A 17,764-nucleotide genomic window follows, 5' to 3' on the forward strand; every position below is an offset into this window, starting at 1 on the left:
TGTGACCACCCAGTATAGCCCAGTGGTTAAAAGTTCATGCTTCAGGGCAGTGACCTCCAAACCTGTTTTCTTATGTATATTTTCTGAACATGTGTTCCAAGATATGCGTATTTATTTATAAAGTATAACAATACTTTATTGACTAATAAACCTTAAAACGTGACAAAAATTTAACATATTGTGAGATAAGTAAAATACGCAATCTAATTCTTTTTCAAGAAATTTGGATTACCTCTTGCACCCCACTTTGTTAGCCTCTGCTCCCAAGGGTCATATGTTCTGGCTGTGTGAAGTTGGGCAACTTAACCTCTCCAAGCTTCAGTTTTCTCACCTGTAAGGTAAGGATAATAAAAGCATCTGAGAAATGTGAGGGTTAAATGAGATAATTCAAGTAAAGCTCTTAATGCCCACAGGAAGAAAAGTCTTGTCCCTAAACTTGAGTATTAGAATTCAGTCTCTCTCTAGGGACTTCCCTGGCGGTCCAGTGGTTAAGACTCCGCTTCCACTGCAGGGGTCACGGGTTCCATCTCTGGTTGGTGAACTAAATCCTGCATGCTGCCTGGCCAAAAAGTAAATTACCTGAGTTTTAAAAAATAAAACACTGAATGAAAAAAAAAAAAAATTCAATCTCTCTAGCTTCTCTCTTGCCATGTTGAAAATAGATCCAGGTCATTTTCATTGGAAATATACGCAAGAGATAGCTAGGGGCAACAAATATCAAATGTGGGTAAGATACATAGGTTAGAAACCTCCATATTTTTCATAGTAATTATATTGGGTTTGGAATTCCTGAATTCCTCTGTTGAATAGTTCTTTTTTTTTTTTAAAGGGCTTCAAATGCTTGGCTTTTTATTTATTTATTTTTGGCTGTGTTGGGTCTTCATTTCTGTGCAAGGGCTTTCTCTAGTTGCGGCAAGCGGGGGCCACTCTTCATCGCGGCCTCTCTTGTGGAGCACAGGCTCCAGACGCGCAGGCTCAGTAGTTGTGGCTCACGGGCCCAGTTGCTCCGCGGCATGTGGGATCTTCCCAGACCAGGGCTCGAACCCGTGTCCCCTGCACTAGCAGGCAGATTCTCAACCACTGCGCCACCAGAGAAGCCCTGTTGAATAGTTCTTGAAAGCCTATCAAAGCAGATTTCTCTCCACCTAAACATACTAATAAAAATAACTGACACACTATGCCAGATGCTGTTCAAAGCACTTTACACAGTAATATTAACCTAGTCCTTGCAACCATTGGGTTCGGTGTCATTTTTATCCCCATTTTGTTAAGTATGTTGCCCAAGGTCGTACAGTTAGGAAGTTATGGAAGCAGAACTCAAACTCAAGCTGCACTGCAGCTCCAGAGCCCCCGTACCTAACTACTGCTCTCTGGTCCTTCTGAAGCTGCTGGGGGCAGAGATCTTGTTGGGGTCGTGGCTGTAGCCTCGCGGCTACAACAGCGCTTGCTGCACGGTCTGTTGAATGACAGAATGGACAAAGATAAGAAACACGATTGTAACGTCAGAGGGATGTGAAGTGGGCCCGCAACGTGCGCGTGCCCCTCGTAAGCCCACAAAAGCTCACACGAGACTCCCTGTCGGTTCCAAACACCCTCCCTCACTTCCGGTCCTGGCCCCGCCTCCCAGAGTCTTCGCTCTCCGTTTCGCGTTCAAGAATTTTGTCCGCAGCGTCGATCCGTCTCCCCGCCTTCGCTGCTGCCATGGCGGCAGCTCCGCCGCTCTCAAAGGCCGAATACCTGAAGCGTTATTTGTCTGGGGCAGATGCCGGCGTCGACGGGGGCTCTGAGTCCGGCCGCAAGCGTCGCAAAAAGCGGCCGAAGACTGGCGGGGCCGGCGGCAAGGGGTGAGTTGGCCCTGGCGGGGCGCGGTCCGCGCGGCTCGCCGCCCCTCACCTTCCCAGCTCCGCCCTCGGCCCGGCTCTTCCTGGGCTCCTCGCTGGCGGCCCCGAGGGGCCCAGCGCTCTTGATTGCTCGCCCGGCGCTGCCTGAGCCCAGAGTCCGCTCAGACCGCTCCTCGCGCCCCTGGGCAGTATCTTCGACGTATTCAGGCCTGGCTGTAACTTTCATTACTCTTTTCCCGCCTTTGTAGCATTCCGTCCTCTCCCTCAGAGAATGAATATTGTGCCCTGAGACTAAAGTGGTGAAGCAAATTCAGAGGTTCTGTGCGTGGATATTAAGGGCCCAGAACATGTCGGTGGGGATTCTCCAATGCCAAGGACTCCGGTCCTGAGTCGGAGACCTATGCTCACTTCCTGTTACTCTTCCTACTACTACTAACAATAACAACTAACGCTTATACAGTTCTTGTCATGTGCCAGGCACCGTTCTAAGTACTTTAGACCTAAACGAATTTATTTAAGCTTCATAACAGTACCATGAAGTAGATATTTTTGATACCCCCACTTTTCAAACGAGAAAACTTACGTGGCCCAGTGTACTGGGTTGAATAGTGCCCCTTCCCTCCAAGGCATGTCCACCCAGAACCTCAGAATGTGACATTGTTTAGAAATAGGGCCTTTGCTGTTGTAATTAGTTAAGATGAGGTCATAGTGGGTTAGGATGGACGCTGAATCCAATATGACTGGGGTCCTTTTAAGAAAAGGGAAATTTGGATACAGAAACAGACTTAGAGGGAAAACTACCACGTGAAGATGGAGGCTGAGACTGGACTGGATTTATGCTGACAATAGGGGTTACCAGAAGTGCGAGGAGTCAAGGAAAGGTCTTTCCCTAGAGCCTTACTGGCGGGCATTGCCTTGCAGACACCTGATTCCAGACTTGAAGCCTCCAGAACTGTGAGAGAATACATTCCTGTTGTTCTAAGCCGCCCAGTTTGTGGTACTTCGTTAGGCAGCCCTGGGAAACTAATAATATACCCAATAAAGTCAAGTAGTTCCGAAGAACTAATCCATTTCCTCTCCTGGTTTGGTTGTTGTGTTATTCTTGCTTTCTGTCCCCTCTGACTTGTGTGGATTCCTTGGAGGCAGTGCCATGTAGTGAAATTAACTTGAGCTTTGGAGTAACACTGATTAGGCTTTGCGTCCTAGCTGTGCCACTTTATGGGCTGTGTGGCCTTGGGCAAGATATTTCATCTGTCTAAGCCTCAGTTTTTTCATCTTTAAAAATGAGAGTAAAACGGAATGATATCACTTACATTAAATGGTTGTTGTGATAAGTGATCTTGCCTTTTCAAATAATAACTGTTAATAATGACTGTTTATATTTATGTTTGTTACATAGTTTATCCGTGTAACAAACATTTATTGAGTATTTCCTATGCCAGTTTTTGCAGGGTGTTGAGGATATCACTGTGAGTGAGAGAGGCATAGTCCCTACTCTGATGGAGCTTATAGCTTAATGGGGATACAGCCTTTAAACAACTAATTACACAACTGGTTGATTTATTTCCTTTGTGATAAAGTATTCCAAGAATGAGTAATGGGGGTTCTTAGTTGGGGGAGGTAAGTGAAATAGTATTGGAAGGTCTGTGAAGGAAGTTATATATATGCTAGGATTTTAAGAATGCGTAAGAGTTTCCCAGTAAAGAATGAGAAGAGTAGGTAGGTCAGGCAGAGGGAAGGAACTGAGACGTGAAATTGATATGGAAAGGAATTTGGCCCGTTGTAGGCACCAAAAGATGACTAGTGAGTAGTGAACTGAGGAGGCAGTGGTACAAGATAAAGTTGGCCATATTGGCAAAGAATGGACCATAGATCTTGTAGGATTTTGAGTTTTAGCCTAAAACCAAAGATAAGTGTTTGTAGGCTGTTATCCAAAAATGTTTCTTCTCTTTTGATCTTTTTATTTTTCACATTTAGAATGCGGATTGTGGATGATGACGTGAGCTGGACATCTATGTCAACCACTAAAACAGAAAAGGAGGAAGAGGAAGATGATGGAGATTTGCCTGTGGTGTGTATCTTTTGAGGCTGTGAGGACTTTGAAATGCAAGCCTCTCGATCTCGACTCCCAGTGCAGGGTAGATTAGTAAGGGGGAAAGTTGAGGGCAGAGAAGAGGTGACACTTTCCGGGAGCTATTTTAAAGTAGTCTTCTTTGCTGACGTCTATACACAGTCTTTGTATATGGAGGGCTCCATCTGCTTGGAAACAGGAACTGATCACAGAGAGGCAGGATTCCTCAGTGTCGGTGATAGAGCCATGGTTAGAATTCACCATGGTTCAATTTGTTGGAACCTACCTTAAAAATAACGTTCAGGTTCAATCAAAGGAAACTTTTTAATTGCTCATTTTATTCCCTGATTCAACTAAGCTTTAAATTATATGCTCTTGCCTAAGTACAGGAGATATGTAGATTAAGAGAACATAGTGTCTGTGCTTTACAGGTCATACTCTACAATGGGAGACTGAATTTCAAATGACAATATGATGAATGTTGGAGATAAGAGTTCACATATGTACCAGGTGCCGTTAGAACACAAGGGAGATAGCATACTTTTTATTCCACTGGGAAATTCCATGAAGGATGGAAATATCTGAATTGAATTTTAAAGGATGAGTAAGAGCCAGGTGGGTAAAAGCATAGGCAAATAAGTTAGCACTGGTGTGGTCATGGAACCTTGCTCAGAATTGCTGAGAAACAAGGTGAAAAGGAGAGCTGTTGATAGGCTGTATTATACTAAAAGGTTGTAAAGGTGAATTCCAGATGAGTATGTTTAATGTTAATCCCCAGCATATTCTATAATATTGATAGATTATTTAAAAGAAGGTTTGTTAGTAATTAGAAGGGAAATAGTGATCGTAAGGAGCCAATTTAGTTTCAGTCAGAATGAATTACTGAAGCCTAGTTAATGTTTATAACATTTGTTGTTATTTTTAAATTTTATTTATTTATTTTTTAAAAATTAATTAATTTATTTATTCATTTTTTTTTTTTTGGCCTTGTTGGGTCTTCGTTGCTACGCACAGGCTTTCTCTAGTTGAGGCGAGCGGGGGCTACTCTTCATTGCGGTGCGCAGGCTTCTCATGGCGGTGGCTTCTCTTGTTGCGGAGCACGGGCTCTAGGCGCGCGGGCTTCAGTAGTTGTGGCGTGCGGGCTTCAGTAGTTGTGGCTCACGGGCTCTAGAGCACAGGCTCAGTAGTTGTGGTGCATGGGCTCAGTTGCTCCGCGGCATGTGGGATCCTCCTGGACCAGGGCTCAAACCCGTGTCCCCTGCATTGGCAGGCGGACTCTCAACCACTGTGCCACCAGGAAGCCCTATTTTTTTATTTTATGAAGGCAATACATGTTTATTGTAGAATATTTTGGAATTGTAAGAACGTTTAACTTTTAAAAAGAATATATAATCACTTTTACTGTGACCATCCAGAGATAACAACTGCTAACGTTTAGATGCTTTAATTCATAGATTGTAATACTTGTATTTTATTTATTTTTTCAAATATAATTGGGATTATACTATACATATGGTTTTGGAGCCTGCTCTTTCACTTAATAGTTATGTTGTCAATACTTTAGTAAGACTTTAAAAAATTCTTTGAGAATGTGACTTTTAATGGTTGCATAGTAGCTCAATATACATATTAATTTAATCTGTCTTATTACTGGCTGTATGGGTTGTTTCCTGTTTTAAAATATCGTAATGATTTAATAAACATTTTGGACATAAATCATTGTAAGAATCCATTTATTTCTTTATTCCTATGAAGTGAAATCAATAGGTTAGAGAGTATGGTCATTTTAGGTGTTTCCCATATTGCTTTCCAAAAGGTGGTATGAATTTGCACTCCCACTAGAGGTGTATGGGAATGTCAGTTTCCCCATTTCTTCATCAATATTGGAGCATTATTCACATCAACAAAGCAACTGCAAACCTATGTCAATTTGGCAGGTGAACAGTGGTATCCATATTCTTTGAAAAAATAGTAAAATGAATGATTTTTCATATGTTTATTGGGCTTTTGTATTTTATGAATTTCTTGTATTTGTCCATTTTTTTAGAAACTTGGAGTTTTTATTTTTTTCATTGATTTATTTGATATTTGTATAATAGGAATATATTATCTGTTTTACATGCCGTAGGTATATTTTGTCATTTGCCTCTTCATTTATAATAGTTTTTGATATTTAAAAATTTTGATTTTTTGTAGTCAGGTCTGTTAATTTTCCTTCATAATATTGTCTTTTGCTCTTATGATTGTCCCAAAACCTACCCAAAGGAAGCTTTAGCCCCACTGCTAGACTCTATGCTTGTTACAACAGACCTTGGTTATTGAATTCATTTTTATACTCCAAGATTATCACAACCAATAATTAGGACAACCACAGTAGTAGTGGCAGCACAAGATTAATAGGTGTAATTTACCATGTACCAAGCACTGCTAAGCTTACATGAATTATCTGTTGAATCCTCATAGCAATCCTTTGATCCTGCTTTTACAAATGAGGAAATTGAGGCTTAGAGAGCATAATTTGCCAAAGGTTATACAAATATTAAGGGGCAAAGCTGGGAATTTAGATCTCAATTCATCTTGTTTTTTTAAAAATAAATTTATTTATTTATTTATTTTGGGCTGCATTGGGTCTTTGTTGCTGCATGCAGGCTTTTCTCTAGTTGCGGCGAGCGGGGGCTACTCTTTGTTGTGGTGCACGGGCTTCTCATTGCGGTGGCTTCTCTTGTTGTGGACCACGGGCTCTAGGCGCACGGGCTTCAGTAGTTGTGGCATGCAGGCTCAGTAGTTGTGGCTCGTGGTCTCTAGAGTACAGGCTCAGTAGTTGTGGCGCACGGGCTTAGTTGCTCCGCAGCATGTGGGATGTGCCGGGACCAGGGCTCGAACCCGTGTCTCCTGCGTTGGCAGGCGGATTCTTAACCACTGCGCCACCAGGGAAGCCCCATCTTGTTTGAAAGCCTGTGTTTTTAATGCCCAGTGAGAGATCTCAAAACTAGGTTATATGAAGAATGATGGTAGGATCTTGGGAGAAGAGAAGAAGTAGAGGGGAATTCAAACCTGGGTTTGAGTTTCAGTTGTGCCACTTGCTAGGTTGAGAAAGTTACTTAACTTCTCTGAGCCATAGTTTGCTCTTAGTAGTGTGGAGCCTTTCTTTCCAGGGCTTTTGTGAGGATAAAGTGAGATAATATAAGTAAAGCACAAAACACAGTGCCTTGCTCATAGTTGCTACTGTGTAATTAGAATTTATTATGCCAGCCATCTTTGAAGGTCTGTCATGTGGAAAGGGGATCAGTTGCATCAGAGGTAGGACTAGGGTGGATGGAAAGAAGTTATAGGAAGGTAGATATGGGTCCAATGAAACTAAAAACTTTCTAGCCCCAAAGTGCAGTGGACTGCCTTGTAACATGAGTTCCATGTCAGTGAATTAGTTCCCTGTCAGGGAGGGACTATGTGAGTGATCATTTATCAGGTATACTGTAGAGAAGATTCCAAATTTGTTTGGGAATTTGGATGATATGAAATATGGTCTTATCCCTTAAAAATTCTATGAGTCTGTGTACATTTTATTGACTTCTTTTGGTTGGATACTAGAAAAACTGTCATTGTGACTACCTACAATAAGAAAGTTTTCATAAGGAGTCCAAAGCCCTTAATGAATGATAGGATGACAGGAAACCTGCCTGTGTTTTCACTCTGAATGTAAAAGTAAAAGGGTAAAAGGAGTTTAGCTTTTAGCTTACAAGTGGCAGTTGTATACCTGGCACATTAATAAGGAGGTATGTAATGAAAGAAATTAACCTCTGGAGGGAAATGGATTAGTCAGAGAAAGATCTGTAGTTAAACCATCCAGTGCCAATCACATGTTTATGGAGCAAATGTAACTGAGGACCAGTACCTGTTTCTTCATGGCCGTTTTGGGTCTTCGTGTGCCGTGTATTATTAGGAATGGAATAGTCGTAGCTTCAGGTTCTTGAGACAACAACAGTGTTGCTTGGCTGGATCCTGTGGATTTCCTTAACGTATTGTTCTCACTCCCACAGGTGGCTGAGTTTGTGGATGAGCGGCCAGAAGAGGTAAAGCAGATGGAAGCCTTTCGTTCCAGTGCCAAATGGAAGCTTCTGGGAGGTGAGTTCCAACAATAGGTAAATCTGAATTTCCCATTTATAGGAGAAGGCTTTTTTCTTTTTTAATTGAAGTATAGTCTACAAGATTGTTTTAGTTCTAGGTGTACAGCAAGGTGATTCAGATATATATATATATATATCTTTTTTCAGATTATTTTCCATTATAGGTTATTATAAGATATTGAATATAGTTCCCTGTGCTATACAGTAAATCCTTGTTGCTTATCTATTTTAGGTACAGTTGTTTGTATCTGTTAATTCCATATTCCTAAATTATCCCTTCCCCCCTTACCCTTTGGTAACCATAAGTTTGTTTTCTATGTCTGTGAATCTGTTTCTGTTTTGTATATAGATTCATTTGTATTATTTTTTAGATTCCACATATAAATTATATCATATAATATTTGTCTTTTTCTGACTTACTTAGTATGATATTCTCTAGGTCCATCCGTGTTGCTGCAAGTGGCAATGTTTCATTCTTTTTTATGGCTGAGTAATATTTCGTTGTGTGTGTGTGTGTGTGTGTGTGTGTGTGTGTGTGTGTGTGTGTGTGTCTATGTGTCTATCTCACAGCTTCTTAAACCAGTAGTCTCTTGACGGATACTTGGGTTGTTTCCATGTCTTGGCTATAGAAATAGTGCTGCTGTGAACATTGGGGTGCATGTATGTTTTTGAATTAGTATTTTTATTGTTTCCAGATATATACCCAGGAGTGGAATTGCTGGATCATATGGTAGCTCTATTTTTAGTTTTTTAAGGAGCCTCCATACTGTTTTCCACAGTGGCTGCACCAATTTACATTCCCACCAACAGTGGAGGAGGGTTCCCTTTTTCCACATGCTCTCTAACATTTGTTATTGGTAGACTTTTTGATGATAGCCATTCTGACAGGTGTGAGGTGATACATCATTGTGGTTTTGGTTTGTATTTCTCTAATAATTAGGGATGTTGAGCATCTTTTCATGTGCCTTTTAGCCATCTGTATGTCTTCTTTGGAAAAATGTCTATTCAGGTCTTCTTCCCATTTTTTGATTGGGTTGTTTTTTTGATATTGAGTTGTATGAGTTGTTTGTATATTTTGGATATTAATACCTTATTGGTCGCATCATTTGCAAATATTTTCTCCTATTCCATAGGTTGTCTTTTAGTTTTGTTGATGGTTTCCTTTGTTGTGCAAAACCTTTTAAGTGTAATTAGGTCCCATTTGTTTATTTTTGCTTTTATTTCTTTTGCCTAAGGAGACTGAGCTGAGAAAATATTGCTACAATTTAGTCAAAGAATGTTTCACCTATGTTCTCTTCTAGGAGTTTTGTGGTTTTAGGTCTTGCATTTAGATCTTTAAACCATTTGAGTTTATCTTTGTATATGGTGTGAGGGAATGTTCTAATTTCATTGTTTTACATTTGGCTGTCTGGTTTTCCCAGCACCGCTTGTTGAAGAGACTGTCTTTTCTCCATTATATATTCTTGCCTCCTTTGTCATAGATTAATTGACCATAGATGTGTGGGTTTATTTCTAGCTCTCTATTCTGTTCCATTGATCTGTGTGTCTGTTTTTGTGCCAGTACCATGCTGCTTTGATTACTGTAGCTTTGTAGCATAGTTTGAAGTCTGGGAGGGTTATACCTCCAGCTTGATTATTTTTTTCTCAGGACTGCTTTCACAATTCTGGGTCTTTTGTGGTTTGATATAAATTTTAAGATTACTTGTTCTAGTTCTACGAAAAATGTCATGGGTACTTCGATAGGGATTGCATTAAATCTGTAGATTGCTTTGGGTAGTATGGCCATTTTAACAATATTAATTCTTCCAATCTAAGAGCACAGAATATCTTTCCATTTCTTTGAATCATCTTCAGTTTCCTTTGTCAGTGTTTTATAGTTTTCAGCATATAGGTCTTTCACCTCCTTGGTTAAGTTTATTCCCAGGTAATTTTTTTTAATGCTGTTTTAACCAGGATTTTTTTTTTACCTTCTCTTTCTGATGTTTCATTGTTAGTGTAAAAGAAATGCAACAGATATCTGTATATTAATCTTATATCCTGCTATCTTGCTGAATTCATTTATTAGTTCTAATCATTTTTGTGTGGTGGCTTTAGGGTTGTCTATGTAGAGTACCAAGTCACAGTTTTATTTTTTCTTTCCAGTTTGGATAGGTTTTATTTCTTTTTCTTGTCTGATTGCTGTGGCTAGGACTTCTAATACTATGTTGAATAGAAGTGGTGTGAGTGAACATCCTTGTCTTTTTCCTGAATTTAGGGGGAAAGCTTTCAGTTTTTCACTGTTGAGTATTATAGCTCCATTGGCTATGAAGTAAGTGCCAGTTATCAAAGGTAATCACATGACCTAGACAAAAGATTCTTTTCAATATGAATATAATCCTGTGTGTAAATGATTTGCTGAGCTAGAAAATGTGAACTGCAAAATAGCATTGCTATCTGGTTCACATCAAGACACAATATGTTTATTTCTTTACATGAAAACTGCATATTTGCTTTTTCATACAAATCAGGCCCACTGAATGGAGACAGCTTTAGATCTTTTGACATTTGAACTACATAGCCTGGGGGGCCTTTGTAGAGACTTTTATATTTTATAATTCTTACTTAAAGTATTATCTCTGTGTAAAACTTTTTTTTTTTTTTTTTTGCGGTACACGGGCCTCTCACTGCTGTGGCCTCTCCCACTGCAGAGCACAGGCTCCAGACGCGCAGGCTCAGCGGCCATGGCTCACGGGCCCAGCCGCTCCACGGCATGTGGGATCTTCCTGGACCGGGTCATGAACCCATGTCCCCTGCATCGGCAGGCGGACTCTCAACCACTGCACCACCAGGGAAGCCCTGTGTAAAACTTTTGAATTGCTCTTCCTGATGGTTACTCATCTCTTACTCAGAAGTGTCTTTTTTTTTTTTTAATTGAAGTATAGTTGATTTACAGTGTTGTGTTAATTCCTGCTGTACAGCAGAGTGATTCAATTATATATACATTCTTTTTTATATTGTTTTCCATTATAGTTTATTACAGGATATTGAATATAGTTCCCTGTGATATATAGTAGGAAAAAAAAAGTATTATACTTTCTGCCTTTAGGTTAATTATCCTAAAATTCTGATTAGAAAAAAAATGCATAACAAAAGTGACAGTTGGCTATGGGTTTGTCATAAATGGCTTTATTATGTTGAGATATGTCCCCTTTCTACCCACTTTGGTGAGAGTTTTTGTCATGAATGGGTGTTGGCTTTTGTCAAATGCGTTTTCTTTGTCTACTGAAACGATCATGTTTTTTTTTTGTTGTTTTTGTTTTTGTTTTTGCGGTACGCGGGCCTCTCACTGTTGTGGCCTCTCCCATTGCGGAGCACAGGCTCCGGACGCGCAGGCTCAGCAGCCATGGCTCACGGGCCCAGCCGCTCCGTGGCATGTGGGATCTTCCTGGACCGGGGCACGAACCCGTGTCCCCTGTACTGGCAGGCGGACTCTCAACCACTGCACCACCAGGGAAGCCCGATCATGTGTTTCTGTCTTTCCTTTTGTTAATGTGGTGTATCACACTGATTGATTTGATTTGTGTATGTTGAACCATCCTTTGTGACCTTGGATTGCATCCAACTTGATCATGCTTGATCATGGTGTATGATCCTTTTTATGTATTGTTGGATTTGAGGGAAGCCTTTTTTTTCTATCCTACACTTTTCTTTTTAGATGAATGCATAGTTTATTTTAGTGTGTCACTGATCCTGAAAAATATAGTGAAAAAGAATTCGGAACTTATTCAGAGGTAGTAAGATATGAGAACTGAGAGACCAAGTATTCCACTTCTTCTTATATTTTGGTTTTAGGGTTACTGAGGTCAGGAAGTGACTCATTTGGGTGTCTTTCAGCACCCACTCCTTTCTGGCCCAGAATAGGAGAGCACTTAGTATATATTTGGAGGAGTTTATGAGAATCTGAGGAACAGAATTTGGAGACTAAAGCAACCTCTGTCCTCTACCAGGTTGAAGTGACACATGTATGGGCCAAGGATCAATGTTTTCTATCTTCTCTTTTTGTATTAATAAATCTTTCTTTGTTCTTCCCTTAATTATTGGTATTTTGCAGCACATTATCCTCCATTTGCCACTCTACACCCTCTCCCTAGGCTAGTAATTTAACTATCTATTTAAAACATTTTTTGAGTTCTTGAGAGTTTGGTAAAGGACATTTGTTATGTCTGAGCAGAAATGAGACCTAGTCTTATTTGCCCTAGTATTCCCTCTGCCCAGCACAAAGAGTTGCCATTAAGACATATTTCTTGAATTTCTAATAGGTATTTGATTCTTACAGCCTACTGCTCTTTGGTAAATCATCACTTGGGGCTTAGCAGTCATTTCCCCTTTTCCAAAAACTTGGTGGTAGGTCTGCTTACTAAGGGACACAGACTAAGAAATACTTGGTCCCAGTGAGTCACAGCCCTGGTCCCAGCAGTCATTTGGGCTCTGTGTGGCCAGTGGAAGAGTGCTGATTTTTACCCTCTCTGTTCCATTCTCACATAAGGAAGGATCTTGCTTCTTGATAGTTAACTCCTGTTTACCCTTGATGCTTGTTCCCTTTCACATATGGAGGGTAGAAGAATTAACTCCTAAACAGAATTTATTCTTTCTGTGTTATACTTTATGCCCTTAGGTTAATTATCCTAAAACTATGATTAGAAAAAAATGCATAACAAAAGTGACAATTGGCTATTGGTTAATGACCACCTTTGCCTCAATTTTTAGTACATTATTATTATGTTTTATGAATGAAAACTTTATTATCAGTATTATTTTATCAGAATCCTGTTCACTCATATCTATTATTTTCTGCCTTATCGTGTGGCTGTGTTTCCAGTCTTCTTCACAATCTTTTTTTCAGAGAGAATCTTCTGATTTCCATATCTGTAGGTCTAGGAAGTGACACACAGAGACACACACACACACAAACATAAACGTGCATAGTTGTTTTTCATTTGCCTCACCCTCACTGGCCCATTGGTTACTGGAAATATCCTGACTGATCTCTGACTCTTACTTCCTTTTTATAAATATCGTGGAATTTATCAACCTCATGGATTAGACTTACTGTCAGGTACCCCACAGATATCAGTACTTTTCTCTGAGGGGTGGATTCCAGTCAGAGGATCCTATTCTCCAAAGTAAAGGAGCTGACTTCGTTTCATTCATCCATTTAACAAGTATTCATTGGGTCCTACCCAACTTTTATTTGTGTTTGTATTTTCTTTGTTTAGGGAGCTCAGTGATGAGAAATAGAGGGGGAAGAGAAACTGGATTTTGGAACTGTCCTGATTTGCTATAAACATTTCATTCTGTTATGCCTTTGAATATTGAAAGTCTCAAATGCTTTCCTTTTCAAAGATTGCACATGGACTCTGGAGTCAAACAAATCTGGATTTGGATATTCATTCCACCACTTACTAGCAGGATCACTTTGGCAAACTACTTAATCTTGCTGAGTATCAACTTCTTCATCTATAAAATAGGGATAACAGTGTTTATCTCCTAGGCTTGTTATGAGAATTAAATGAGATAATCTATATAAATAATGGGCATGCAGTAGGTGATCAGTAAATGCTGATCCTTTCTTTCTGGTGCTCTCCCCAACTCTAATAAAGAGCATGATGGCATGGATTAAATAGTTAACAGCATTTCATTTTGATGTGGCACAGATTTAGTCAATTTGCCTTTTGAAAGAAGAGTGGATACAAACTGTGAATTATCTAGGCTAAATATCAGTAGGAGCTTCTGATGGGGAACTCTGTACAAATAAGGTTTTGGGAAGAACATTGGATTGGGGGTTAGAAGGCCGGAGTTCTAGCCTATCTCTTCATCTTAGTAGCTATGACCCCTAGGTAAGAAATCACTTAGTTCCCTGGAGTCTGTGTTTTCATGTCTGTAAAGCAGGGATACCTGCCCTGCTTACCTAACAAGATGTAACATGAAAAATACATTTAAAATACTTTGCAGATTTATGACTTGTTAGGCAAACATGAGAGATTATTCTTAGGATGTACATGAGTGCTGGTTTACTACCCCCAAGTAAGAGTTGTGCATACCTTTTGGGCTTTCTGAGTAGTTTTGAGATGTATCCTGCTGGGGCATCTTTTGAAACTTTGGTTACAGGGGTGAACAGAGCATTTGTAGGAATCTGACTTTTTGCTATTTCTGTTTAGGCCACAGTGAAGATCTGCCCTCACACAGACATTCCCGTCATGATACCCCGGATTCATCTCCTTCTAGGCGGGTCCGTCATGACACCCTGGATTCATCTCCTCCTAGAAGGGTCTGTTATGACACCCTGGATTCATCTCCTCCCAGGAGGGTCCGTCATGACCCCCTGGATTCATCTCCTCCTAGGACGGTCTGTCATGACACCCCGGATTCATTGCGTCCTAGGAGGGTCCGTCATGATACCCCGGATTCATCTCCTAGGAGGGTCCGTCACGATACCCCGGATTCATCTCCTCCTAGGAGGGTCTGTCATGATTCCCCAGATCCATCTCCCCCCAGGAGGGCCCATCATGACTCAGACCCATCTCCCCCAAGGAGGGCCCGTCATGATTCACCAGATCCTTTTCCCATCAGGAAGCCTTACCATCATTCTTCAGGTGTATCTCCTAGGAGGGCCCGTCATGACACACCAGATCCATCTCCACCTAGGAGAGCCCACCACAATTCCTCAGATAACTCTCCTCGCAGAAGGGCCCATAACAGCTCCCCTGACACAGCTCAGCCTAGAAGGACTCTTGACTCTGTGGACACACCACAGCTCAGGAGGGCCCGTCATAATTCCCCTGACTTGGCTTCTAATGTCCCTCATTCACTGCCCAGAACCAAAAGCAGTAAAGCCCCAGAAAGTTCTAGTAAAACTTCTCCACATCGGAAGGGGCCAGGACCTTCTCATCTATCACTCCCAAAGAACAGCAAGTATGAATATGACTCGGAACTCTCTCCTCCACGGAAAAAGCAAGCAAAATCCCGTTTTGGAAGTAAGCAGCATGATTCTAAAGGTGAGCATTTGATTGTCCATGAGAGACACTTGTTCCTGAGGCACTTTCTTTTGGACATTTTAGTTGCTTTATTAGGTATTTGTGATCTTCAGAAATGAGAATGGAGCTTTGGAGAAGTTTTAAAAACTGGAGGGAAGTGGTGACAGGTTGGGCTGAGGAGAGTTAAAAATTTACAGTAGCAGGGAGGAAATTTTTATATATCCTTTTGTTTATTCTCCCCACCTCATATAAAGATATTACATACATGTTTGCTGCATGTATAGAATGCAGAAATGTAGAAAAAGGTCATACAAAATTCTGTCATTCAGAGGCAGCCACTGCTAGTGTTGTAACCAATGTCCTTTTAGTCTTTTTTTTTTTCTTTTCATTTCTGATGTAGTTGAGACTTGTCTAGGCAGTAAATACATATTGCATGTGTAATCTTGCCTGTTGTTTTACACTTAACATTATCTTCCCCATGTCGTAAAACATCTCTTTGTTAATATAATTTATGTTGGTGTTTACTTAACCATTTCCCTAATGTTGCACATTTTAGGTTATTTCTAAACCTTTTCTTTTATAATTCTATAATGGACATCCTTATACATAAACTGTTGCCCTGTTCTGAATTATTTCCTTATCTACTTCTAGATAGATTTCTGGGGAATTGAAGTACTTGTAGATATGTTTCCTAGGAAACTAAGTACAATAGAAATGGATTTATTGGGTCAGAGGGTTCTGTGCTTTTAGGACTGTTGATATGTATTGCAGATTGCTTTTGGGGAAGGTGATTTGTGATGCTTATGTCTACGATTCACAGCTGTGTGGTGAAATTTGTTTACTCCATCTTTTGTCCCTAGGTACTATTTTAATTTTTAAATTCAAATACATTTTTATACTTTAGTCTGAGGACATGAGAATATAATCCAGGTAGTTTTAAGTTTCACCACACCACTGAGACCTGAGTGCAATTTGTTTTTTGCCCACTCTATGTATGGATAAATATGACACAGATGATAGCCTCATCCACCAGAGGGCAGACAGCAGAAGCAAGAAGAACTACAGTTCTGCAGCCTGTGGAATGTAAAGCACGTTCACAGAAAGACAGACAAAATGAAAAGGCAGAGGACTATGTACCAGATGAAGCAACAAGATAAAACCCCAGAAAAACAACTAAGTGAAGTGGAGATAGGCAACCTTCCAGAAAAAGAATTCAGAATAATGATAGTGAAGATGATCCAGGACCTTGGAAAAAGAATGGAGGCAAAGATCGAGGAGATGGAAGAAATGTTTAACAAAGACCTAGAAGAAATAAAGAACAAACAAACAGAGATGAACAGTACAATAACTGAAATGACAAATACACTAGAAGGGATCAATAGCAGAATAACTGAGGCAGAAGAATGGATAAGTGACCTGGAAGACAGAATGGTGGAATTCACTGCCGCAGAACAGAATAAAGAAAAAAGAATGAAAAGAAATGAAGACAGCCTACGAGACCTCTGGGACGACATTAAAGGCAACAACATTCGCATTATATGGGTCACAGAAGGAGAAGAGAGAAAGGACCCGAGAAAATATTTGAAGAGATTATAGTCGAAAACTTCCCTAACATGGGAAAGGAAATAGCCACCCAAGTCCAGGAAGTGCAGAGAGTCCCAGGCAGGATAAACCCAAGGAGAAACATGCCGAGACACAGAATAATCAAATTAACAAAAATTAAAGACAAAGAAAAATTATTGAAAGCAACAAGGGAAAAATGACAAATAGCATACAAGGGAACTCCCGTAAGGTTAAGCAGCTGATTTCTTAGCAGAAACTCTACAAGCCAGAAGGGAGTGGCACAATATATTTGAAGTGATGAAAGGGAAGAACCTACAACCAAGATTACCCAGCAAGGATCTCATTCAGTAAGTGGGAAACACAAGAAAAGAAAAGGACCTACAAAAACTAACCCAAAACAATTAAGAAAATGGTAATAGGAACATACATATCGATAATTACCTTAAATGTGAATGGACTAAATGCTCCAACCAGAAGACACAGGCTCACTGAATAGATACAAAAACAAGACCCATATATATGCTATGTCTACAAGAGACCCACTTCAGACATAGGGACACATACAGAATGAAAGTGAGGGGATGGAAAAAGATACTCTATGCAAATGGAAATCAAAAGAAAGCTGGAGTAGCAGTACTCATATCAGATAAAGTAGACTTTAAAATAAAGAATGTTACAAGAGACAAGGAAGGACACTACATAATGATCAAGGGATCAATCCAAGAAAAAGATATAACAATTATAAATATATATGCAGCCAGCATACGAGCACCTCAGTACATTAGGCAAATGCTAACAGTTATAAAAGAGGAAATCGACTGTAACACAGTAATAGTGGGGGACTTTAACACCTCACTTACACCAATGGACAGATCATCCAGAGAGAAAATTAATAAGGAAATAACAATCTTTAAATAACACAATAGACCAGAGAGATTTAATTGATATTTATAGGACATTCCATCCAAAAACAGCAGATTACACTTTCTGCTCAAGTGCACACGGAACAGTCTCCAGGATAGATCACATCTTGGGTCACAAATCAAACCTCAGTAAATTTAAGAAAATTGAAATCATATCAAGCATCTTTTCCGACCACAATGCTATGAGATTAGAAATAAATTACAGGGAAAAAACTGTAAAAAACACAAA

The 17,764-nt window shown here is 40.0% G+C and overlaps 1 protein-coding gene across 1 annotated transcript in view; it reads left to right on the forward strand.

Moving 5' to 3' along the window:
* The first annotated feature begins 1,694 nt into the window (after positions 1-1,694).
* The window catches only part of BUD13 (BUD13 homolog), a 34,010-nt gene continuing 17,940 nt past the window's right edge, over positions 1,695-17,764 (forward strand). The window contains exons 1-4 of the mRNA XM_082661242.1: positions 1,695-1,844; positions 3,819-3,912; positions 7,950-8,034; positions 14,234-15,070. Coding sequence (XP_082517368.1) covers positions 1,702-1,844; positions 3,819-3,912; positions 7,950-8,034; positions 14,234-15,070 — 1,159 coding nt within the window. The 5' untranslated portion in view covers positions 1,695-1,701. The remainder of the gene's footprint in view (positions 1,845-3,818; positions 3,913-7,949; positions 8,035-14,233; positions 15,071-17,764) is intronic.

The sequence above is a fragment of the Grampus griseus genome (genome assembly GCF_964374135.1).
Source record: "Grampus griseus genome assembly, chromosome: 8".
NCBI classification, from domain to species: Eukaryota; Metazoa; Chordata; class Mammalia; order Artiodactyla; family Delphinidae; genus Grampus; species Grampus griseus.